The sequence below is a fragment of the Dendropsophus ebraccatus genome, chromosome 7 (assembly GCF_027789765.1).
Source record: "Dendropsophus ebraccatus isolate aDenEbr1 chromosome 7, aDenEbr1.pat, whole genome shotgun sequence".
Lineage (NCBI taxonomy): Eukaryota > Metazoa > Chordata > Amphibia > Anura > Hylidae > Dendropsophus > Dendropsophus ebraccatus.
Genome location: NC_091460.1, coordinates 57,190,709 through 57,217,313, shown reverse-complemented (window position 1 = coordinate 57,217,313; position 26,605 = coordinate 57,190,709). Strand labels below are relative to the sequence as shown.

Below are 26,605 nucleotides of genomic sequence, written 5' to 3'. Positions count from 1 at the left end.
CTTCTCTGGAGAGAGGAATATCTGGCTATTCCTGTGTTTTGAGACTCGTAACTGAGGCTTCACGGACCCCTTTTTTGCATATATATATATATATATATATATATATATATATATATAACTGGGTCTTGCATAAATCCATGCCTCATGCTAGATTTACTGAAAGGTGCCCTCTCAGTAGATCCAGCGACTCTGGGGCTGCCGAGTACATTTTTGCCATCATCTGTGTATTTTTGCCGAAGTACGCCAAGGGTATCATTAATAAATCCCCCTGTACTGCGAAAAGCAAATGAGTGCACCCCAATAGATTTTGGGTTAACCTTTTAGTTTCCTTTCAAAATCATAATTAAAAATACACACCCACAAATGTTGGCCAATCATTGCTCACAAAGTAAAAATGAGTACAACCTAATGAAAGTCTTAGATACAAAGCTAAAGTTTAGAGTACAACATTCTCATTAATGAAAACTCAACATCAAGTGAGTATAATTATTTATTAGACAGGTAACTATAATTATTACTTAAAGGGGTCATCCAAGATTATATTATTTGAAATATTAAAATATGGCCACTTTCTTCCAGAAACTAACTTCTAGTTTTGGTGTGGATTTACAATCAAGCTCCATTCACTTCTATGGAACGGAGTCTAGATAGCCCCTTAGCTAAGAAAACCTATTTCCATTTTATGATGTAAGCAATGGCACCACATGGAGAAGAGAAATGTCTCAAAACTTGAAAGAGAGAATAATTTCTTGGCACAAGAAAGGTGAAGTCTACAAGAAGAACAGCAAAACTTTACTTATCAATCCAAATACGGTTTCAAAAGTGATAAAAATGTATAGATGAAATTGTAACCAGACACCGAAACAAGACTATCATCTGTTAAGAACCATGTGAGTTCACTGCATTTTGCTAAAGAAGTAGAAATCTAAACTCTGGTAAGTTTTTTCATGACACAACTGAATACACTGCAGAGGAATGGCATATATGGGTGCCATCCACAAAGAAAAGAAAGACTACTGGTACTCTATACTGTGGAGTCATGAGACTGCTGCTGGTGTCCGGGAGCTTTCATTGGTATCATTTTATCATGAATTCCCAGATCCCAGATACTGCTCCACTGAAAGGCTATGTGCACACTGAGGAAAAGGCGAGGAATTCAGCTTGAAATTCAGCTTGAAATTCAGCTTGAAATTCCTCCCGTAAAAAATGTGCAGAGCAAAGTCCCATTGTGTTCAATGGGTTTTCTGCTCTGTTGTTCACACTGCAGAATTTCCGAGCAGAATTTTCTGCTGTAGATCTGCTAGAGGAATACTATAGAAGTCAATGGGGGGCTTAAATTCTGCTTGAATTCTGCCTGAAAACTTTCAGCTACAATTCCTCGAGAATTGCTCAGTGTGCACATAGCCAAAGAGAAGATGCCACCATCACTCCATGCCCTTTGTTGTTGTTCATTTTTTTAATATAACAATGATCCAAAGCACACATCTACGGCCACTGTTGCATTTATGAAGAAATACAGGATGAGGCCATGTTCACACAACGTATATTTAGCATAAATCACGGCCGTTGTTGCAATTTGAAATTTTGAGTATTACCCTCCATCCAGCATTCAAGCTCTGTAAGAGGTTATTCTTAAAGAATGAAAAAAGATAGATGTTACAATTAGTGATGAGTGAACTTGCTGAATATTTGGGTGTACCCAAAGTCTTTGATTCCCAGTGGCTGGAGAAGTTGGAAGCAGCCCTAAAAGTCCTGTGGATACAGTTATAGGCTATGTTAACACTACATAAGTTTCGTAATAATCATGGCCGTTGTAACAACGGCTGTGATTACTACTGAACTTACATAGTGCTGCCGGCATTCCTAGCGGTGCCGCAAGAAACTGACATGAAAACCTGTCGGTGCACATCCGAATTTAGCTGCAGTGAGGATCATTCGGCCGGTACTGCAGTGTCTCACTCCATGTGAACATGGCCAAAGGCTGTATCCATGTTTCTCTGGCAGCCTTAGACATGTCACTTCTTTCGGCGGATAGCGGAATACGCCGGCCCATAGAATGGTGTGTATGGAGCCGGCGGAAAGGCGTGCGGCCGTGCGTGCGGACATACTGCGGAATTCCGCGGACATTGTCCGCGAGAATTCCGTAGTATGAACCCACCCTTAGGGTTTGGGCAGTTACCTCATCACTAGTGGTAATATGGCACCAACTTGTTCATTCCATAGAAGACTTGGTGCTGTCATTACAAACCATGGAGGTCATACTAAATAATAGAAGTAGTAGTTTATGATGTTGGTGTATTCATGTGTGCCTCAACTTAATTGGGTAAAACTGAAGATTTTGTAATCCAAGTTAGATTAACCATGCTTTCCTGATTGATTGATAGATCTATATATCTTTTTTTTAACCCCTTAAGGACCGGGCCTAAAATGGCCTTAAGGACCGGAGCAAATTTTATGAATATGACCTGTGTCACTTTATTCATTAATAACTTCGGGATGCTTTTACCTATCCGGCTGATTCTGAGATTGTTTTCTCGTGACATATTGTACTTCACATTTCTTGTAAATTGGAGTCGATACTTATAACGAATCTTTATGAGAAAAAAAACAAAATAACGTGAAAAATTGTAAAAAAAAAATGCATTTTTCCAACTTTAAACCTTTTCTGCTTATACAGAAAATGGTTATGCCACATAAATTATATATTAAATAGCATTAGCAACATGTCTACTTTATGTTGGCAGCATTTATTAAACTATATTTCATTTTTTTTAGACAATAGAAAGCGTAAAACATTAGCAGCAAATTTCCAAATTTTCTGTAAAATTTCAAAATCAGATATTTTTAGGGACCTGTTCAGGTTTAAAGTGTTTTTGAGGGGACTGTATGTTAGAAAGCCCCACAAAACACCCCATTTCAGAAACTGCACCCCCCAAACTCTGCAAAAGCAGATCCAGAAAGTTTTTTAACCCTTTAGGGGAGTCACAGAAATAAAAGCTAAGTGTGTAAGAAATTTGAAAATTTTAAATTTCTGTGCAGAGATTTTATTGTAATCCAATATTTTTCATAATTATAAACTTATTACCAGAGAAATGCACCCCAATATTTATTGCCCCGTTTCTGCAGTTTATAGAAATACCCCATATGTGACCCTATTGCGCTATTTGACGCAACCACAAGCTTCAGATATAAGGGAGCGCCTAGTGCATTTCAATGGCTCCGTTATATTTGGTCATTTCTGACTGTATCACTTCAGCTTGGCAGAGGCTCTGGGGTGCCAAAACCTAAAAAACACCCCTAAAGGGACACCATTCAGAAAACTACACCCCTCAAGGAATGTAACAAGGGGTGCGGTGAGCATCTGGACCCCACAGGTGCTTCACAGATTTTCCCAACAATATGGAGTGAAAAAAGACAAAAGTATTTTTTACACTAAAACGTTGTTCTAGACTTCAATTTTTCATTTTCACAAAGGGATAAAAGGAAAAAAAAAAACACAAAACATGTAGCGCAGTTTCTCCCGAGTACGGAAATACCCCACATGTGGACATAAAGTGCCAAGCGGGCGCAGGACGAGCCTCCAAAGGGAAGGAGCGCCAATTGGCTTTTGGAAGCTGGATTTCACTGGAATGGATTTCAAGGGCCACGTCGCATTTACAGAGCCCTCGTGCTGCCAAAACACTGGAAACCCCCCACAAGTGACCCCATTCTGGAAACTACACCCCTCAAGGAATCTAACAAGGGGTGCAGTGAGCATATGGACCCCACTGGTGACGGGCACAAATGTGGAACAATGTGACGTGAAAGTGAAAATTTTAATTTTTTCACTTTCACGGCACAAATGTGCCCGTCATCAAGGGGTCCATATCCTCACTGCACCCCTTGTTAGATTCCTTGAGGGGTGTAGTTTCCAGAATGGGGTCACTTGTGGGGGGTTTCCACTGTCTTGGCAGCACAAGGGCTCTATAAATGCGACATGGCGTTCATCATCCATTCTAGCCAAATCCAACCTCCAAAATCCAAATGGCGCTCCTTCCCTTCGGAGGCTTGCCCTGCGCCCACATGGCGCTTTATGTCCACATGTGGGGTATTTACAGACTCGGGGGAAATTGCTCTAAACATTTTGTGTGTTTTTTTTATCTTTTAACCCCTTGTGAAAATAATAAATTCAAGGCTAGACCAACATTATAGTGTAAAAAATGTAATATTTCATTTTCACGCCACATTGTTCCATATTTGTGCCCGTCACTACTGGGGTCCATATGCTCACTACACCCCTTGTTACATTCCCTGAGGGGTGTAGTTTCCATAATGGGGTCACTTGTGGGGGGTTTCAACGGTCTTGGCAACACAGGGGCCTTTTAAATGCAACATGGCCCCTCGAAATTCATTCCAGCCAAATCCATCCTCAAAAAACCAAATGGCGCTCCTTCCCTTTGGAGGCTTACCCTGCACCCGCATGGCGCTTTATGTCCACATGTGGGGTATTTCTGTACTCAGGGGAAATTGCTCTACAAATTTTGTGTTTTTTTTATTTTTTAGCCCCTTGTGAAAATGAAAAAATCAAGACAAGATTAATGATTTAGAGTAAAAATTTAAAACAAAAAATACACCAAATGTTGGTCTAGCCTTGATTTTTTTCCATTTCCACAAGGGGTTAAAAAAGAAAATAAACGCAAAGCGTGTAGGGTAATTTCCCCTGAGTACGAAAATACCCCACATGTGGACATAATGTGCCATATGGGCACAGGGCAAGCCACCAAAGGGACAGAGCGCCATTTAGAGGCTGGAATGGAGGATGGAGGCCATGTCGCAATTACAAAGCTCCTGTGCTGCCAGGACAGTAGAAACCCCCCACAAGTGACCCCATTCTGGAAACTACACCCCATAAGGAATCTAACAAGGGGTGCAGTGAGCATATGGACCCCACTGGTAACAGGCACATATGTAGAACATGTGCCGTGAAAATAAAAAATACAATTTTTTTCATTTTCACGTCCCAAATGTGGCCGTCACCAGGGGGCCATATCCCCGCTGCCCCCCTCGTTAGATTCCTTATGGGGTGTAGTTTCCAGAATGGGGTCACTTGTCGGGGGTTTCTACTGTCCTGGCCGCACAGAGGCTCTGTAATTGCATCATGGCATCCTCTAATGGGAATGGCGGCCATACCTATTTAGCTGGGGAAAAAGGGACAATTCTAATTTATTTGGGGGTGTTAGGCCAATTATTAGTTTATAAGGTTGAAAATGACAGGTGTCCATCAAATTCAACCTGTGTTGATCCAGAGGAAGGCAAAAAACCCTCGTAAGGCAGACGACAGTAGGCTTATCACAGGGAAAAAATTCCTTCCCGACTCCATAATGGCGATCAGAATAATCCCTGGATCAACGTGACCCCTGAAATAGGAGTAAGGGACAGAATTTAGATAATGTAGAACCCCAGTGACGTGTGGTGCGCCTTGAAGCGATCCAGTATGCAGAGGCCGGGGTGATCAGGACAGGCGTCACACTGGAAAATGGTGTCCTTCCTGATCCCCCTGTTACGCCACACTCTGCACTTCTTCTGGGGTCTCCTGTTTTCCAGTGTGGGGGACGTCACCTGGAAAATGTTGTCCTGGTGCGATACGGTGTCCTTCATATCCAGAAGCGCTGGGGCCGCTCCATGGCTGCTAAATATTAGGGCGCTATTACTACTAATGATATGTTCGGATCGTGCCGCAAGCTACAGGGCAGCGAGGGACCGGAAGAGGGGGTGCTGGTATAAAAGTTATCCCCGTACAGGTGGTAACCTTTATCCAGCAGTGGGAAGATCAGTTCCCGAACGATCTCCCCACTAACTCAGAGGATGGGGGGGGAGGAAGCATCTGGGGGCTGGATTTGGGTGTCCCTTCCTTCATACACTCTAAGTGCACGTGCACACTGTGGAATGGCGAAGGATAACCCTTTGTGCATTCCGCAGCTGGCACCCACCGGCAGACTGATGCGGGCGCGCGTCTCCGTCCGTGTCATAGACTCCATTCTATGCACGGGCGGATTCCGCTCTCCGTCAAATGTGTTCATTCTTTGGACGGACGATGGAATCCGCCCAAGCATAACATGGAGTCTATGACACGGGTGGAGACGCGCGCCCGCATCAGTCCGCCGGCGGGTGCCAGCTGCGGAATGCACAAAGGGTTATCCTTCGCCATTCCGCAGTGTGCACGTACCCTAAATCTGTAAGTGTACCCTGAGGTACTCTCACAGAGTTTGTAGAATTTCACGCCATACCGTGATCTCTTATTGGGACGGTACTGGCGGAAAAGACGTGTCTGGGGGGCAGCGTACGCTACGCTACCCCCAGATACGTCATTGGATGATGAAAATTAGGATGAATGGAGGAACAAAGGACCCCCCCATTCATCCTCACTGGCTGTTTTGGTGTCGGAGGCAATAATAGCGTATGCGTCCGACACCGAAAACACCCTGGGGGTCATCTTTATACGGGGATTGGTATATGGGGTATGTAGTGGTGTAGTGTAAAACTTTATTCCGTGTAGTGTAATGGTGTTTTTTACATGTTTTTTTAACATTAAGTATAAAAAAAAAAACTACGCCAAGAAAGGAGTTGCTGATAAATGCCGCACTTATAAGCAGACCGTGGCTGTAGGATATAGGAAAAAAACACTCTACGCCAAAAAGGAGGAGTTGCTGATCAGCGGCGCACTTACGTGCGATGCTGATCAGCGCTCAGCGGCGATAGGGTGCGGAAAATAGAAAAAAAAAAATTGGGAAAAAAATAAATAAAAAAATCTTTCTTCAACCCTATAGCTACTGATATGTGTATTATATACACTTATCAGCCGCTAGGGGGCAGTAGAACGCCAATTCCGGAAAAAGCCGAAGTTTGACGACGCTGGAGCCGATGATTACCGATGGGGACCGCCGGAAAAAGACGATGACTCGTTCGGAACCCGGAAATCGCGTTCGGAACCCAGAAGACGCGATCGGGACGCTGGATCCGGTGAGTATGGGTCAATACCTGCTCTGGACACCTCAGCTACCTAGCTGAGGTGTCCACAGCAGGTATTTAACCCTTTCATGGGGTACTTATATCGCCGTGATCGGCCGGCCGCTCCTGGCCGGCCGGTCCCGGCGATCGGGACGTGGCACCGTGGCCACCGTTACTTTTAACAGTAATGGCGGTTGGTGTCGTCCTCGGACAGCACCGACCGCCATTGCTTTCCGGGCCATCGGGTCACCGGTGACCCGGAAAGCTGCAGATCGCCGCCATATGCTGATCTGAATTGATCAGCCAATAGCGGCGATCGTCAGCACGGGAGGGGTTAATCACCCCCCGTGCCGACAAGCAGGGATGGCCTGCTATACATTATAGCAGGCCATCTTCCCCGATCGGGGAAACCGCGGGCGTAAATATACGCCCGTTTGCGTTAAGGCACGGGTTTTGGGGGCGTACACTTACGCCCGCGGTCGTTAAGGGGTTAAAATAATATTTCTTTATCTTATGCAGTCGTCAAATTTACAATAAATATCTGCCAATCCTCCATCAGGATGATAAATTAAAGGGAACCAATCAGCACGATTGCGCTTACTTCCCAGCCGCATCTGCAGTGGTAGCTTTAAATCGAATTTCTCTGCTTATCAATTATCATGGCAGTGCATGAGACAGGCAGAGAGCCGTAACTAGTCATGGACGGCTCCCCATCCGGATGACTATTTGTCGCCCCTCTCCCTACCTCGTGCACCGGAATAAAATCCCCCCCCCCCCCCCCCAATATAAAGCTTACCACTGCAGAAGCAGCTGGTAGCCACAGAAGACCATGCTAATTGGTTCCCTTTAAATATATTGTTACAATCAGGTGACCGTGTGGTAGCAAAGCACATATGACAATATGGAAATTTCATATCTGCAACAGTTCCTAAAAAATCTAGTAATGGCAAAATTTGTTTTTCACAAACAGGGTTTATCCCTTGCAGAAGGAGGAGATGTAATACTTTTGTAAACTGGTTAATAAAAAATGGTTTAAAAACATATCAAATTAATTCATTTATTAATTGTAATAGTGATTATATTGTATACTGTATGGAATGTAAAGCATTAAATTTTATGCTGGTTGAAAACAAGAATAACCGATCACTTTTACGATATTATAAGGAAGATCCCAAATATGTCAGGTGCATCACAACATTTTTTGGACATGCATAATGGAAACATTGAATATTTTACTTTTTATGGTATAGATAAAGTAAATAGATGTGAGAGGGGGAGATTGGCAGCACAAATTGTTAAGTAGAGAAGTTTACTAAATATTAAATCTATGCTCCCGCTTCCCCAGAGGTTTCAATTAAAAATAGGCCAGTTTTACCCGAAACCCGCTTTAATGCTCTGTAGTGTCATTTTCTATTAATCTACATTCTCGCTACAAATTTTCATTCTGCTGCGAGAATGTAGCCCTTGCCCACTTAACCCACAGCTGCCGGGCTAATACATTTCCTGCCTGCGTTCCCGCCTGCTCCTCAGACTCCCTGACGTCCCGCTCAGCCAATCAGTGTACTGTTCCACTGCAACCACTAATAGTTAAGCAGGACGCCAGGGAGCCTGACAAGCAGGCGGGAGCACAGGCAGGTAATGTATTAGCCAAGCAGCTGTGGGTTAAGTGGGCAGGACTACATTCTCGCTGCGGAACTCAGCGTGAAATCTGCTGCAATGGGGTATGTGCGAAACTGGCCTTAATGTATTTGTATTCAGCCTTAAATATGTTGCTTTCCTTACCACAAGATGATGCTACCTGTTACCCTCTCCGTAGCCGCCATTGCTGGGCTTACCATAGAGCTCACTGTGGGCAATTCCGTAGCGTGCACTGGACATAAGGTCAGGTAGGCGAGTTTCTTTGTAACACTATTTAAAAGTTGTTTGCACACTATATTTGTATGCAGTGATTACACGTCATATTTTATACATCTGTATGGATCAGTGGCTGTAGTGCTGACTTCTTTCTTGGAGGTTGCTATGAAGACCTGGTGAATCCCTGGGTTAGCGTTGCCTTCCTATACCACATCCATTGGTCAGGAGAAGGTTCACATCAAAGAAAGTGACATGGTTATGGTAGTAGCGTTTTTCACTTTTGTTTGTTGAGATATATATGTTTAATTTAATTTTTTTCCATTCTGTAGATATTGAAAGCCTCTTTTTTTGCTTTATTATTCTTAGGAGTTTAAAGTGACACTGTCACCCCCTTTGTGCATTCTGACATCTCTACACAGGTGTAAAGGGTAAATTTAGCGGTTTTTATACCTTATTTCATATCATACGTCATGGAGCTTGTTCAAGTAAAAAGTGTCCTTTTATCAACAGCAGATTGTATTAAGTGGGCGTGGCCTCGCGGCATTAGCGCCACTTAGCACCGCCCACAATGGCATCATTGGCCCCGCCCATTGGTTGGCCAACATAAAGGGGGTGGGGTCTAGACCTTTTGGCCAGCCTGTTCCAATGGCCGGCGAGGGGGCGGGGCCAACTGTGGCGTTGTGGGTGGGGCTAATTGGCGCTAATGTCGCGCGGCCACGCCCACTTAATACAATCTACAGTTGATAAAAGATGACTTTTTACTTGAACAAGCACCATGATGTATGATATAAAATAAGGTATGAAAAGTGCTAAATTTACCCTTTAAACCAGTGTAGAGATGTCAGAATGCAAAAAGGAGGTGACAGTGTCACTTTAAGGTCCTTGTTAAATTTTTGGCTAGCGAATGACATCGCTTTAGAAGTTAAGCAATTAACACACTTTGTTATACAAATTGAATGACAATATATGCCAGGAAAGTTTTTTTTTTTTTTTTTATTCATTAATAAAGCATTGACACTGTACAGTTAAGTACAAAATGGATACATTTTTAAATGCTTTGATAACAAGAAATCCGCTTTTTTTTTATTATTTGGAAAGAGGAGCAGTTTTCAAAATTCCCTTAGTAAGATGATACAAATACAATCCAAAACTCTTATTATATATTTCTGTTTATTGGCTGTAGTATTATAGTACATTTCCTTTCTGCATGTGGAGTAAGATTATGGAGGTTAGGTCTTCAATTAGGAACCACCAAGCTGACCCCCAATGCAATCACATCACTAATCACTAGAATTTAATTCATGATGGGTTTTAAGTTTTATGTAGATAATGTATGGTCTGTTATTTTGTATTCATTTTAGAGAACCTTTACTGCCCAACTATTGGAACTACTACAGCAGTTGTTTCACCAGTAGGAACGTACCGTAAATGTTGGCTATATTAAACATCTTCTATTGCACAGTGTGTCAGGTTTCTTTGCTATATATTGTACGTAATTTGCCTCTACATAAATGTACAAACTGTATACTCTATCATCCATCCTGTATCATCCATTCTACAAGCAGTCCACAAATATAAAGGATTGTCCCTAGTCTCCTTAGTCTTATTGTCGGAAATCAGGACAGTTCTTATTTGCATTTCCATCAGCTTGGAGGGGATATGAAAAGTACTGTGTGGACACCAGAAATGTAGATGATGGATTGAGATGGATGGAATGTGCTGAAGAGTACGGAGGTGGAGGTGATGTCACTAGATAACCAGGATCTGCTCTGGAGGAGGAAAGTCTACGTACTGATCCCCCAGTAGAGGTAGAACTAGTGGCAGTGCTTGATTGTCTAGATGGAGTCCTTAGGCTAGTACTGGTCAAAATCATAGGTAGAGACTCAGGAGGGTAACTTCGTAAGGTGAATCTCATTGGCTGTTGAGTTGTCTGCTTCGGCCTCAAACACGTGCAGCAGTAGACGGCCACCAGGGAGCCCACAATGATGAAGGCAATGAATATGGACCCAACAACGAGGAATGGAACGTATACAGGTTCTGCAAAATAAAATGTAAGATGATATTAGATTCAAAGCAATATACACTATAATAAGTAGTATTTCCTGTGACATCCAATAAGCTCAGAAATATATTGCAAGCTCTAAATATAAGAAAGAACCGGATATTGATTTCTTAGAACTGTATTTATAGCAGTCACACATGGGTGTGCCTTGTTTGTGCCTATAACTGCAATTGGCTCTGTCTCCCATTGTTATATGTAAGTTCTGTGATATAAAAAATACATACGCCCTATTCCAGATGTCTTAATTTCATTCATATTTTTTGCTTTATGTGGTTTTTGACAATTAGGTTAGGTTTGCATAGGTACAAAATGCAGCCCTATTTTTAATCTAATAATGTGCTGCATTGTCCAGGGTACAGAATATGAATGATTCCTTCAGCTCCCCAGCACTCACTTCCTCTCTTCCCACATCAAAACCTTTCGACATGTAAGGGGGTGGGTGGCAAAACCACACCTGTGCGCAATATCTAATAGCTGCACAATGTGTCCATCAATCACATGACTGCCTTCTCTGTGGGCGCAGATGACCTGGGAAAAACAACACTTCTTGTGTTCGGACTCTTCCCCCCCCCCCCCCCCAAAAAAAAAAAAAGAGTCTAAACACAGGAAGTCTTGTGTTCTTCATGATTTCCATGAACTTAAAAAAATTGCAAATTGCTTTATATCACGTCTACTGTTGATTTAGATTTTGAAAGTTAGAACGACAGTGAAATTTTAATGTCTGTGGAAAAATGGCAGTCAATGGACCCGATTTATCAGTCTGGATCAGACAAAAATTGTATGCATTTCTCAAATAGCAACCATTCACAGCTCAGCTTTCCTTTCTCTAAATGGGCTGTGACTGGTTCCTCTCTGAGACAAAATGTCTAATTCTTATCTCCGATTCTAAAAACAATGGCCCAGATTTATCAGTGTGTGCACAGACAGACTTTAAAGGGGTTATCCATTATTAGAAAAACTTGGCCGCTTTCTTCCCGAAACAACAAATTTGTCTCTAGGTTGTGTGTGTGTTTTTGCTATTTAATCAAACAGAACTGGTGTCAGAAAGGGAATCGGGGCTACTAGGCTATGGTAACATCAACACTAACCGACACAAAGGACCAAGTAGCCCACCAAAACATGGGTTACCCCTTTGATGAGGTAGTAAGATATGTTTTAGAGCCATATTTTGCTTTTATTCTACGGTTTGTGAACCTTAAAGTGGCCCTGTAATTACAGCACTAGGGGCATCCTGGGGTGGGGAGGGGGTTAACCACAGCACAAGGGGCACCCTAGGGGATAGACATTAACTACAGTATTAGGGGCATTCTGTGAGGGGTTAACAGTACAGGGGGCATCTACTTAATTGGGGGGTTGACTACTTAATTGGGATGTGGTTTACCTACTGGGTGCATCTACTTTATAGGAGCAGACTGTTGGGGATCTGACTGCCGGGACCACCACCATTCCCTACTGGAAGTTCAGGTAATAATGCGTGTGATCACACCAATTCAGTTCTGTGCACAAGCCTTACTGAATTGTGAGTTGTGGGAGGCTACAATGCTTTGCCTTCCCAAGGTGCTGCCAACCCATGCTACACCACTGATTGGGCTAATTTAATTGCCATGAAAATTATTCACGACACTACAGCCGATCACTGGCCCAAGAGCTCATGTGCTTTACATGTAACTAGCAACTACTGAAGTCATTGATTGTTACAGCATCACATAAGTGTGTATGGGACATCATATTAGCAGGCCCAGTAGGGGACATCAAAAGAGCAACAGATTTAAAGGTGCGTGAATGGTTTTTAGAAGGTTTCCAAGCCTGTGATAATTTTTTATTCTTTTTTTTTTTTTATCCTGAAAACACCTTTCAAACAAAACAATATGGTAAAGATGTACAAATAGCGGAATCATTATTATAGGAATTGTGTATCAAAACAATGGCGAAAAATGAGCCAGAACAAGAAAGTATGGGGAGAGGGGTGGTCTGCAAGGGACAGGAGCAAGAAGTCCTGAAAAAAAGATGACCAGAAGAGACAAGAATAAGAATCGGTGGTGAGAGATAAAGAACCTTACAGATGATTTTGCCATCACTACATGTATCTATGATGGACATGAACACATGAATTCTGGACTATTGATGCATATTGCTCTTTTTTTAATTCTGAAATGGTGAAATGTATTATACTAATACTGTACTATACTAATACTGATACTGTATTAAACCAAGTAGTGCAGGTTTCTCCAGTCTCCATGGTCTGCACCCTACCGGCTGCCTGACTCATATGTCCCATCTACTCAGGGCAAGCTGCTAAGCTACCTGAGCCTGTGAGCAGGAAGTGAACACTTTCACACCATAAATAATGAGGCAGCCTTGTGTTCCAACATCAACACACAGGCAGAAGGAGAAACACATGTATAAAACATGCTGAGAAATCTTTCACCCACACAAGAATCAAATTGCTCTTTGGTGTAACACATCTGCAACATCCCCTCGTATTTACTCCAGGTGACTGCATCCTTGGGGCACGGCTGGCATGTTTTTCAATGCCAATTTAAACATTAAATGAATTCAATAGAATGTTTGCCTTCTATATCAGACGTAATGATTTAATTTACCAGAGTTGCTTAGAGTTTCGTACCACCGATCAGCTCTGCTAGAACTTACAGATTAGTAAAAAGCACTGAAAAGGACATTAAAGGTAGGGAGGGTATATATATAGCACAGAAGCAGACTCTTCTATCCTGGGCATACAACCTGGCGTTACATTGGGTGCCCTCCGTAAAACTACAGTACATGTGATGATAAATTATACAAACATATAACCCCAGGTCATTGCAAAGATCATTTATATTGACATTTTGATGTTGCAAGTTCAGATAAGGTGGACACTTGGACATTATTTGTGTGTGAAAATAGTGTAGCTGCATTCGAATGTACCAGTCCTCTGCTTTGGGAGAAGGCAAGCTGCTGCCATACAGCTCTGGCAGTGGTGTATGTCCCCAAATAGAAAAGAGTCAGAAAGTTGCCTGATGCTTGACTCCCCTAACATCATCTATTGTGGAGAGTTGGAAGGCACTCTAGATGGTCAAACACTCCACCCAAAACAATGGGCTCAGCCAAGTTTTAAGTAAAGTTTATGGGGATCATTTAGGTTGTTAAGGCCTACCAGATGATACCTTTAGGTACTATGCACATGCCAGAGCCTAACACAGTCCCTACAGTTCACTATGATGCCATAAGGATCAACTATAAAGGTTATGGTACAGAACAATTCAGCAATGGAGGCTGAAAAAGAAGTCTGCTCTCCTAAAGTGTACCTATCACTTTGTTGGTGCGGCAGGATATGCTGTGAAAATGCCAGAGATACCATGTATAGAATTTCAGTAGAGGTGGTCATGTCAGGTGGTCATTTGACAATCAGCAGGTGGTGAAAAGTAATGCCTGGGGAAGTGCTACATTTCGGGGCCCATGGGATCCTTTAAGTTGTTCTTTGTTGCCCCTTAAGTGAATTTCCTGGGGGCTTAGGGTGAGGGTTGTCAGGTCCTGGAGTTGTATGGATCTTGTAGGGTCGGAGTGGCTTCTAGTCATGTGCCTCTAGTTGTTCTTCTAGGCTTGGAGCTTATACATACAGCTCTGCTGCCCTGTATAACACCCCCCCCCCCCCCTCCAGACATGAAGAGTGAGGAGGGGGCACAGAGCATGAAGATAACAGACCTGATGTGTGACATAATGTACTTCAGGGAGGAGGAGAAAAAAATGCACCATCCAGCAGACATAAAACATATGGATGAAGGATGATACTCAAACAGATACTGGGAATCAGTATGTAAGGCTAAAAAAATCCCCTTTCTTGTGTTGGTCTTGAAATTTAGTGATGGATGACAATATGTATTATTTTTTGTTTTATTTTTCTTTTAAACTTGCTATAAGATCAGATGACTCATGAAAGCCACTCCGAGATATAATGGCTTACAGAAGATGCTTACAGATGGCTTACACATTTCTGCATTAATAACAATGTACAGTATCATGCAAATGAATAGGGTTCACATAAAAAACAACTATGGGAAAGAAGAAATAAATACTGCGCTGTCCTATACCTAAAGTTTGGGGAATATTGTTATGAAGTGCATACAATGTAGTGTATATGTAGTGCTTTATATGTACTGTACTCTTCTTTACCTGTGCCAGGATGACCTATTCTTTGGACACCAGATGAGTACACTGTGTGTACTATACAAGATCCTGAAGAAGCTCCTGTCTTCTACATAGAAAATGTGTTATCATCTCCATCAGCTCTTATATATGACTTATATATGTAAGGACTTGCTTTATCTGTCTGCTTATTTTTTTATTCTTCATTTTTACTAATGGTGGTATATGGCAAACTTGCTTTCTATGACCTCTACTGTCCATTTAGATTTTGAAAGTTATAACGACAGCGATACTTTAACTCTAAACAATTATTGTAACTTGATAGATAATCTTGTAAGCGGGCCACAGCGGGCTTACGGGCGCAGATGCTCAGTGGACCACACAGTTAGGAGGTTTAGTCCGTAAAGGCGATTTTATTGTGGGTACAACGCGTTTCGGCCACCGAATCAAAGGGGGCCTTTCTCAAGTGAACAGTATTGGCATAAATAAACAGTTTTAATAGCACATCACATTACATAGTATCAGATAACTTCCGTGTCGGAAGGGCATAACCAAGTGGTGTCGCATGTAGGTAATCAATATCAACTGGTCTAATATATTTGACTTTAACGGATAATAGAGTAAAACATCATAAAATATCATATACCACTTACAGTTGGGAGGATCAGCATCGGACGCCGACATGGCCACGTGAGCGTTCGCACGCTCCTATGTCATCACGACAGTACGCAGCGGCATCACGTGATTCCGGCGGCGCTGCTCACGTCAACTGCGTAACATTCTTGCGTAACATCAATATCAGTTGATATTAATTACCTACATGCGACACCACTTGGTCATGCCCTTCCGACCCGGAAGTTATCTGATACTATGTAATGTGATGTGCTATTTAAACTGTTTGTTTATGCCAATACTGTTCACTTGAGAAAGGCCCCCTTTGATTCGGTGGCCGAAACCCCTTGTACCCACAATAAAATCTCTTTTACGGAGTTAACCACCTAACTGTGTGGTCCACTGAGCATCTGGTCCAGAAGCCCGCTGTGGCCCGCTTACAAGATTGTGAATGATACGCCTTCCTTGACGTATCCCCGGCAGGAGCTGCAGTGTCTCACTTTCCTTCTCGTGCTTTATAGAGTTGTGCCTATCCTTGCACAACTTTACTAGGTGAGTGTAACTCATCCTTCTCCCTTTTTAAGATTAGAATTTTTGACATTTTACACCAGGAGGCGCCCCCGCCCTCTCTCTTTCTCTTTGTGTTTAACTTAGATAGATAGATACACACACACACCTGCTAAATACAGAAGGGGGGGGGGGGTCTACAAATGTGGGATACTGTATGTCATATATACTGAGGTAGACCTATTTAATTTGATGGAACCAAACATAGTCTTCTAGTCACTATATTCAGTCAATTTTCCAAAGGTATACTTTTATTTTAAGGGACTCAAAAGCCCAGTCAAAACATAGTGATATGTACTTTACATTTGGTTTATTAACGTGATTGGGCTCACCCCAGTATAAGATAGCACAGACAGTATTTTGTGGACATTTGAATGACCCCTAAGTCTTCTGTATCCATAAGGAGTGTGGACCCCCTCCTTTCACCATCTTGAAGTGCAAAAGGGGGGAAGCACTACATTTATGGATTCAGTGGGCCCATGCTTATTTCCTATTGCAATTCCCTTCCTGCTGGCTGCTGTCCTTGGACTGCATCAGCCGCACACAGTACCTGCCCAAAAGAAGCATCTATGTCCATTCGTGCATTGCCGCCCTGCGACTGGGTCAGTGCAGTGATAGGTAGGACATTAATGGGGAGAGTTATTAAACTGATGTAAAGTAGAATTGGCTCAGTTGCCCCTAGCAACCAATCAGATTCCACCTTCCATTTTTCAAAGAATCTGTGAGGAATGAAAGGTGGAATCTGATTGGTTACTAGGGGCAACTTAGACAATTCTACTTTACACCAGTTTGATAAATCTCCCCCTTAGTGTTTGTCAAACTGTGGCTAAAGCATTTCAGTTCGGAGAACATTGCAGAATCTGAACAGTTTGACAGGTCCACTTGACACTAATGACATTATGTAGACGCCATGATCTGTGGACAATGTATTACCCCTTTACTGCACCACAGAAGTCATTGGTGCTATAAATCATATATAACTGAATCTATGATTTGTTGCTAGAGTTTCCTCCATTTATAATTACCACATTACACTTTCAGTAAAGCCACATTATAACTCATACACCTCTACTATTCATGTCATGAAGGCAGTTTCCACTATTTGGATGCATGACTGGCTTACTACAGCTCTCCATCTGTCTAGCAGCCCAGGAGTTAAACACGTCAGACGGCCTGGTTTCTATAAAGTTTGCAAGGCCAATTTGACACATTCCAAGTAAAACATCCCACTGAAGTTGGCCTACCGCTATGTTGCTTTACTGACTCCTGCTTATACGCCAGAACAGAGGGACTGTTACCAGCTTTAATATTATAGAATGACTGTGCAAATAACGTCCCTCCACATATAAAGCATATCACCTTCATCTTCAGCTATAAGCAGCTGTGCAATATAGTCCCTTCAGCCCAGTATTGCTCCTGGTCACGCCAACTGGAGACAAAAGTAACTGAGTATAGTTTGGAACCTAAAGAGAAGGAAGCAACCAGGGAGAGGGCCAAAACATAGAGTATCAGTCCCTTATATTGTACAAGGCCACTTTATAACATTATTGCCCATGATTTAAGTTCTAGCTTTTAACCTTATGGAACATATAAAGTGCCTAGACATATAAAATTGTTGGGAGAAAACAGCACTGGGTCCATCTAGTCTGCCTCTATATTATGTTCTTTCTTATTATAGATATATGTATATACCAGGCAGGATTGCATTTGGTTATTGTAGATTTACCAACCACATCTGCTGGAAGTTCGTTTCCACAAATGGGCACATTGTATAATACTGTACATAGTTGCACTCACATCAAAGCTTTTAGGATCAGGCAAAACCTTGATCCAACTTGTAACAGGTGTTTGTGCATGAGGATTTAAAAAAAATAAAATAATCTAGGCGCCTTAAAAAAAACATACTCTATGCCCAATTTCCTGCTGCTTTTCTTGTGCCCATGTCCCTACTGCTCACCACTTCCCTGGGATGTTGCATCACACAGGAAATGCCCACTTGGCCAATCACTGGCCACAGCGGTGACCTACATTAGTCACTGAGTGGGAGCCGGCTTTACCTCCTTGATGTCATGTCACAGATGTCTATACTGTAAGCACAAGTCTGGCACATCATTACAGAGAATTTAAAAGGAAACTCACAGCTAGAAAAGACATTTTTAATCTTTTAAATTTCTGCTCTGAAGTGTAAGGTGAGGTGTGACCAGGGCACTTCGATGCACTTCACTGCCCAGGCCACACCTCTATGACTCTTCAGAGCAGAAATAAGCATTTAAGTGATTACAGCCTCAGACAACTACAATGAAAGTATAGACTGTCTCACTGTCTTAACAGCTATGTAGCCATAGAAGCAATTTGGGACATCTTTTCTAGCTGACAGTTTCCCTTTAATCAAGGTTATTAGCATAAAAGTTAATTTTTTAGATACATTGGGGTAATTTACTGGGGTCATCTAGAAGTAGAAAAAGCATAACTGATTACTTCCAGAAACTGCACCTCTCTTGTCCTCAGTTTATGTCCGGTATTGCAGCTCAGCCAGGGGCGTAGCTAATGTTTCCTGGGCCCTGGTGCGAGAGGCCAACTTGGGCCCCCCCCCCCTCCTTTCACGACCAAGTGATGCTATTGGTGTGTATATATATATATATATATATATATATATACACACACACACACACACGAAGACAGATATTACCAATAACACCAGCATATTGGAAGAAGAGTATTATCACCGTACATATTACCGCCATACTGTTACTGACCAAATCCTGTATACTGAGACCAATATTACCAGTAATACCAGTATATAGGAAGGAAACATTACTGCCACACCACAACCACTACCATCACCACCATATTGTTACTGACCAAATCCAGTATACTAAATCACCTCATCCAGTCATATAGAGGTGGCCCCAGCTCTACACAGGCTCTATACACCATATACATTACAGTGCAGTTATATCAGGTGACTCACAGGAGACGTCTTTTCTGATCAGAGTTCTTCCCTTTTCATCTTCTTCTCCATCTGCCCTGGGCCGTTATGAGAACTTCTCCGAGCCACGAATCCACAGAATCTGCCAGACAGACATATTAGTCTCCTCACTCTGGCACCATCCTCATCTATATACATGCTGCACATTTGTATTTGCCCCTTTACACCCTCATTTAGTGTGACCCCCTAATAATATATGCCCCCCTCTGTGTATTCCCTCTCCCCCTATGTTGCCCCCCCCCCAAATAGATGGCCCCTCTCCCTCCATGTTGCCCTCCTTACAGATGGCCCCCTCTCCCCCCACCCTCCCTTATAGATGGCCTCCTCTCCCCCCTCCATATAGATGGCCCCCTCTACCTCCTCCCTTATAGATGGCCCCCTCTCTCCTCACCCTCCCTTATGGATGGCCCCCTCTCTCCTCACCCTCCCTTATGGATGGCCCCCTCTCCCTCCTCCTTGATAAATGGCCCCCTCTCCCCCCACCCTCCCTTATAGATGGCCCCCTCTCCCCCTCCCTTATAGATGGTCCCCTCCCCCCCCCCTTATAGATGGTCCCCTTCACCCCCCCTCCCTTATAGATGGTCCCCTTCACCCCCCCGTCCTCCCTTATAGATGGCCCCCTCTCTCCTCACCCTCCCTTATGGATGGCCCCCTCTCCCCCCTCCTTGATAGATGGCCCCCTCTCCCCCCATCCTCCCTTATAGATGGCCCCCTCTCCCCCCCTCCCTTATAGATGGCCCCCTCTCCCCCCCTCCCTTATAGATGGCCCCCTCTCCCCCCCTCCCTTATAGATGGTCCCCTCTCCCCCCCTCCCTTATAGATGGTCCCCTTCCCCCCCCCTCCCTTATAGATGGTCCCCTTCCCCCCCCCCTCCCTTATAGATGGTCCCCTTCACCCCCCCTCCCTTATAGATGGTCCCCTTCACCCCCCCCCCCTCCTCCCTTATAGATGGTCCCCTTCACCCCCCCCTCCTCCCTTATAGATGGTCCCCTTTCCCCCCACCCTCATAGATGCCCCCCTCTTTCCCCCCACCCTGCAGGCTGATAAAAAACAAAACAAAACTTAACTCACCTGACAATGCGCTCCCACGTTGATCCTCACTCCTTCGGTCTGTCCCCGGCTGCTGCGCAGCTGCCGGGGGTGTCGCGTCTTATCCCCGGCAGCGCGCGCATCCCAGAGCTCCCTGCGCGCCGGAACCGGAAGTCAGGGCCCAAGGCGCGCGGGGAGCTCTGGGATGCGTGCGCTGCCGGGGATAAGACGCGAAACCCCCGGCAGCCGCGCAGCAGCCGGGGGAAGACGGAGTCGGACTCTTGTGACCGCAAGCAAGAGTGATTGATCGGGAGGGCCCCGCGGGCCCCCCTTTGTGGCGGGCCCGGTCGCGGCGGCGACACCCCCCGAGACCACGGTAGTTACGCCACTGAGCTCAGCTATGAGGTGAATGGAGATGAGCTGTAATACCACACACAACACAATTTTGGGTCTGAGGCCATTTTTTATATTTTTTTAATTTTTACATTGGATAACAATACTCTCCCATCTGTAGCCATACAGCAGTAGCTAAACTACAACTCTCGTTATGAGTTGTAGTTGTGCATCAGATAGACAGCTGTAGGTTGAGGAACAGTAGCTGTCAGGGTAGCTACCTCCAATAGGTGGCAATATACGCACATTATGTGAGCAGAGACAATTTGCAAACTCCTGTCTACACATACATGTTGGGGTTTCTTTATTACATCTCTAAGAACCCCAGGGAAGCCAATAGGAGCAACCTTATTAGACACAGACATATCCATGACTCACTTCCACTCACTGTATGTAGCCAGTTAACTCTTCTACCAATGGAGCCTGTAGACTGGCTTGGTTTAGGCCATTAGGGTGTTTGGATATCTGTTATGAGTATATAATAAAAGGATATTATTGTATGAAATTGAATCTAACATTATCAGGCATAGTGCTACCTCTGTCACAGAGCTTAAAATTAATGGCCCTTTGCACTGTACATATTAAAATACACTTCAGACAGGGCATAAAACGCCCTCCGCTGGGACTATTTTGCTGTGAAGTATTGTACAGGAGGTCTGGGTATAGTATTACAGGCCTCACCCTAGGTAATTTGGTTCGAGCAGTACACATTGCTGCACAAGAGATTCTATGCATTGCTTAACTCAAGTGGTTTTACAGAAATTTACGACTGACTGAGGCCGTGCCAAGGGCTGACAAAGAAAAGATTATTATTTTTTTTCTGGATGATTTTTAGGATTTAGATCAAGATATAAAAATATACTGTACTTGCATAAATACTACAAGGACGTATATAAGAAAATCCGTGATAGAGAATGATGCAGTTGTCAGATATGTGTGCGCACAAGCAGCAGAGCTGAGTCTGTCAGTTAACTCTTTGGGATTGGATTGTGCAGCGTGATTATACTCTGAGCTAGATGAGATAGTAGGTTAATGGACAGTTCTATATAACACCATAGATAACAATTATAGCATACTACTATCCACAAGAACAAAGATAACCTGAACACCTATTCCTTCCATAAAATGGCCTTTTCATGTATCTCACTGCCTACTTACATACAGTAGTGGGGATATATGTTTTCCCTTTTGCAATTGCTTCATTAGGAAATTTTATGTTTTTATTATCATTTATTTATTTTTACTATAGATGGAAATAGACTGTGTGAAGAACTAACCTAATATTAATACAGATGAGCAGGTAGGAATCAGACCAAGGATATCACAGAAATGTACAGAAAAAGAGTGCACATTGGGCACAAGGTATCAAGGGGCCATTCACCTCATATGACAAATGGTCACAACATATGATGGTTTCTTAGGCCTTGTTTTCAATCCAGACTTAAAGTTTAAAGGAACATAAAAATTACATGCCACCTAAAAGCAAAGGATGCTGAAAAAAAAGGACAGGACGTCCTTAACCCCTGCTGTCCTGGTTCACTGAGGATGTGCTGCCAGTGCAAGAATACAGAAGAGGTGTTCAATGGTAATATTACTAGGACCAAGCAGACTGGAAATCAAGAGAGAGAGGTAAATAAATAGACAGATATCAGATAAATAAATAAATAAATAGATATGAAATAGATAGATAGATAGATAGATAGGAGATAGATAGGAGATAGATAGGTAGATAGAGGAACATAGAGCAAATAGTAGATAGATAGATAGTCCAGTTCTAAATGGTAAGGTTATACAAAAAAAATATTTTTCCCTAAAATATATCGGACACATCTGTATAAATTAGTGATCATTATTTGGACATATAGGTGTCACCAATCTAAATGTGGTTTATAACCTACTCCTGTATGCTTGCAGGATTATCCATAGACTACTATCCATTATGTAATGCATTTTCCTGTATTTTGGATACTTTTCTGAATGCATGGTACTTGCTTGTACTGCTATACAGCAGCCTCACATGTTATCTGTTAGTATCCTGTATGCTGACTACTGGTTCATGTCCTGCCTTACAGCAGCCATAGAGGTAACAGTGTAATTACCCTAAACAATCTGATCTATCACTTGTGTACAGTAGTGTCCAAGAAATGGCAATGACTGTGAGAGACAAGGGCATAGACCTAACAACTATACAATCTATTTGTAGGACAGTTTATGATAGATGTAACATTTACTATTGTCTGAGAAATTTACAATGCCCTATTGCATGTATGGCAGGAAATATTGTCAATGTTAAAGTAACAATGTTGGTCTTATCCTGCCCACAACTTTCCATCTATGGCCAATCATCTTTTTCTTACATATTATTAATTTACAGACATAGCAAGCAGAAAATATACAGTAGTGTGCTGGGACTTTTAGTGAGTTCTTAGTAAATTGCAGTACATGAATACTCACGGGCAGTGACTCCAGTATTCTCCAGCTCCCTGTCATTGGTACAGCTGCCTTGTTCCAGCCTGGCATCTGATGCTGCACAACAATAGCGCAGGGAGCAGGAGCCACAACAGATAGTGGCATCTGCAGTATCAAAATCCTCAGGACACTGGAATCCTGCCTGGTAATTTCCAGCAGCATCCACCCAACCATGACAGTACTCCCCCTGAGCCCTGGCATTTCCCCAAGTAAAGAGGGAAAGCATCAAGTAGCATCCCAGTAACCTCATAGTTACTCCACTGGGGCCAAACTTAGGAAAGAAAGTTGTGAGGGAGCAGCAGCAGAACCTAGATCTGGATTATCCTAGAAATTCCCCATTGAGTAAGTCCACAGGTCCATGTACATGGCAAGCTGGCGGGCATGTGGCACCTGAAGAGACTGTCAGACTATTCAGCACAAAACTTTGCCAGCACATCCAACACATAGTGCTGCTCCTGTGATGTAATTCTGGTGGTGGTCTCTCACAGCTGCAGAATTCAGGGATCTCAGGACATGGCATACAGGGTGGCTCTGCTCAGTGTCTCCTATTGCTCCAGGGCTTGGCTTTCTCTCATTTGCAGTCAGCTTCTGGTGGTCTCTGACTTTTGAAGCAAACAGAAGCAGGTCAGAATTCACAGAGCAACTTGCTGAGTTCTTTGGAAATTCCAGTGCTGAGCAGTGATTCCAGGACCTGACATGACTGCTCTCTGCTGCCTGCACTGTAGCTTGCTGCACTTTAGAGCAGACTAGGTAGGAATCCTGGGGCTGGGGTCTATCTCAAGTTGAGGGTTGTTCCTACCTTCCCTCATGTGCAGTCATCCTCTGGTGGTCTCCCTCTGTGCATATCTGGCAGCCTGCTAGAGCCCCCCGGCTGTCACTCCCAGCCCCCAGGGTCACAAGGCAGCTAATGAGAGGAGCTCCCTGCCACTCACTAGTAGCCATTGTCACCAGTATAGAGGCTGAGCTCTGCCTCCCCTGGGAGCTGGCTCACAATGGGATCCGGCATACAAGCCCCCCTCATTACTCACTATTTATTTCTAAATGCAGCCTAATTTGAAGTGGGTTTTGCTGAAAGAAGAGAAAGCTCATTCATCACTGCCAGGGCACCTTCCTATACATTTAAAGCCTATACTAGTATATATATATATATATATATATATCACAGGCTGATAGGGATCTCATTGGATTGGCAGTTCCCTGCTATGAATGTTTAACTAATCCCTCGTACATGAAAATAAAAATGGATGGCGACGCTAAATAATTAATTGGAATAATGTATTACAGTGCGGATGACCACCTGGTGCCAGATTATCAGCAGGGATCCTGCCAGGTTGAATTTTATGCTTTTCATTCCAATGGATTTTTCTTCCTATATGTACTTGTTGTCGGCGGTTACAGGAGGTAATTAGTGCAGATCCTATCGGCGGGTTCCAGAAGGTCAGCGTAATGAAGGTCAAGTGGTATCGCCTCCGATATTAGTGGGCAGACTTTGCATTGCAAATCACTTCGTTCATACAGGACACGGGAGCTGCATATGAATTGTTTTATTTTCGGCCTTGGAGGCACCTGATAATATCTAAGGGCAAAGCTTGTCATTATTATCGGCCCTAATTTTCCTGTTGAATAAGCATGAAGCATTGCAGGCCTGAGCAGGGGGACCAGAGAGGGAAGGGGCTGCTAGTTTTGTGCACATCGCTAGAAAGTAGCAGGTTGTTACTGAAAAAATAATTATAGGGCATAAGTACAAGTGGTGCAGAGGTGCGACAACCCTTTCTCTCTGCCACATTTAGCAAGGCCAGTTGGATAAATTACAATAACATATGGGGGGTAGGCTGTCATAGATTTTGCATTGAAGCCCAGAAGCTTCATGTTACACCTTTTGAATAAATGATTGTCTGATGTATGGTGATCAAGGAGTGGACCATGATGGACTCCAGAATCCATCTGCTTTTTGACTGATCTCCAGTGCATTTAGCAGTCCTGTGCCTATGAGTGATGGTGGAACAAGTTCACTGTGTCAGTCTGTGCTAGCTAGAGACATAACATCTTGCCTCATAGTTAAGTTACAAGTCCTGTTAGGTAAACTAAACCAGGCAAACTCCACTTACAGATAGTGCCCAGCCGTAACATCACTAGTCCCAGTCTCCTGTTTAAGGTCGGCAAAGGATGCAGTTGCAACTTGCCCCAGAAACCTAAAGGGAACCCATAAGGTCTCTCTTTCCTATAAGAGGAGACAAATACCATGATGGTACCACAATGAACGATGATACAATCACATGCTACAGACTTGTTGCACACTTTGACTTTGCTATTGAAGTTAACTAGGAAATCTGTAACAAATCTGCAACATATCTGTACTACTTCGGTCCCATGTGAACTTTCCTTTATGGCCAGGAACATGTTACAGATTGGGGCCTGGCATCCTCTATTTGTGTATCTGATCTATATGCTAAATAACTGGGGCACTAGCCACCGAGCCCTAACAATTGGGCCTTTTTCCTTGTGGACCCCCAGGGTTTGAGCCACAGTCCACGTCACTGCTTTACTTGGTCTCTGTCCACCTGGCAGTGGTCACTAGGTACAACACTGACTGCAGAAATTTGCTCCAATAAAGTCATAATTCAACCATAAAATGTTGTGTTTCCCGGTTATCTCCAGTCTTCTGAGTTAGATTTCAGTGAGTTTAGTGTTGAAAAGAAGTGCCATAAATTTGGAATTGTCAGGCCATGATTTACAGTATTATAGCAAACACACATGCTCTCTATACATGGGAGCGGATTTTTTTTAGCATGATTATTCTGGGAAGTTTGCTGTTTTGCGGGGTGGCCATAAATGAAAATGACAAATCGCTGATCTATATGATCTATGCTGTGATCAGAGGCCTTCTCTGAGCTTTCATTGATGAGATGCAGGTCTGTTTTTCGGCATCAACTTCAATGATCTTAAAAAAAACAAAATGGCTGATGAACGTCTGTTTTTGGCAGGATGTGTCATGTTCAACCATGTTATCCAAAACTGCAGTGGGTCACTCTCACATTTCTGAAAATTTCTGTGAATATAATAGGAGTCATTTACAAAAGAAAAAATAAGGGCAGGAGAAAGTCTTCCTGCCTTCTATGCCAAGCATGGGACTATATCATCAGCACTAGGCAGGAGAAGTATGCTTGTAACAGGCAATGGGGGGACCCAATGTGCTACTGAACCAGTTTCATTTTCGGCCAAACTTAGGGGCGGAGTCTATTTATCCTCTAGGTTTTCACCCCCTAGGATGTCGAAACTGGACTTTTGCTGCTAGATGCTGCTAGGCTGTTTCCAAGATGTCATCCTGGTATGGGTAGCAGCTGGCCCATTGGACTAAGTTCCCCAAGGAGTCAGGCAAGAAAGCCTAGTCAGCTGTTCATGTCAAGCACAATAGAAGCAGTATGGTGCGCAGGTTCAAGCAGAGAAAGTCTAATGGGTTTAGGCAGGTGATGCTGGCAGAATTGCAAACCATTTATAAC

The 26,605-nt window shown here is 43.3% G+C and overlaps 1 protein-coding gene across 1 annotated transcript; it reads right to left on the bottom strand.

Annotated features, from left to right (window-relative positions):
• Window positions 1-9,924: 9,924 nt before the first annotated feature.
• Window positions 9,925-24,003, bottom strand: SHISA3 (shisa family member 3). Its single transcript, XM_069976507.1, has 2 exons — window positions 23,091-24,003; window positions 9,925-10,878 (listed from the first exon to the last, which is right to left on the bottom strand). Exons 1-2 carry the CDS (start codon window positions 23,353-23,355, stop codon window positions 10,445-10,447), a joined length of 699 nt encoding a protein of 232 aa, XP_069832608.1. The 5' UTR covers window positions 23,356-24,003; the 3' UTR covers window positions 9,925-10,444.
• Between the last annotated feature and the right edge of the window lie 2,602 nt (window positions 24,004-26,605).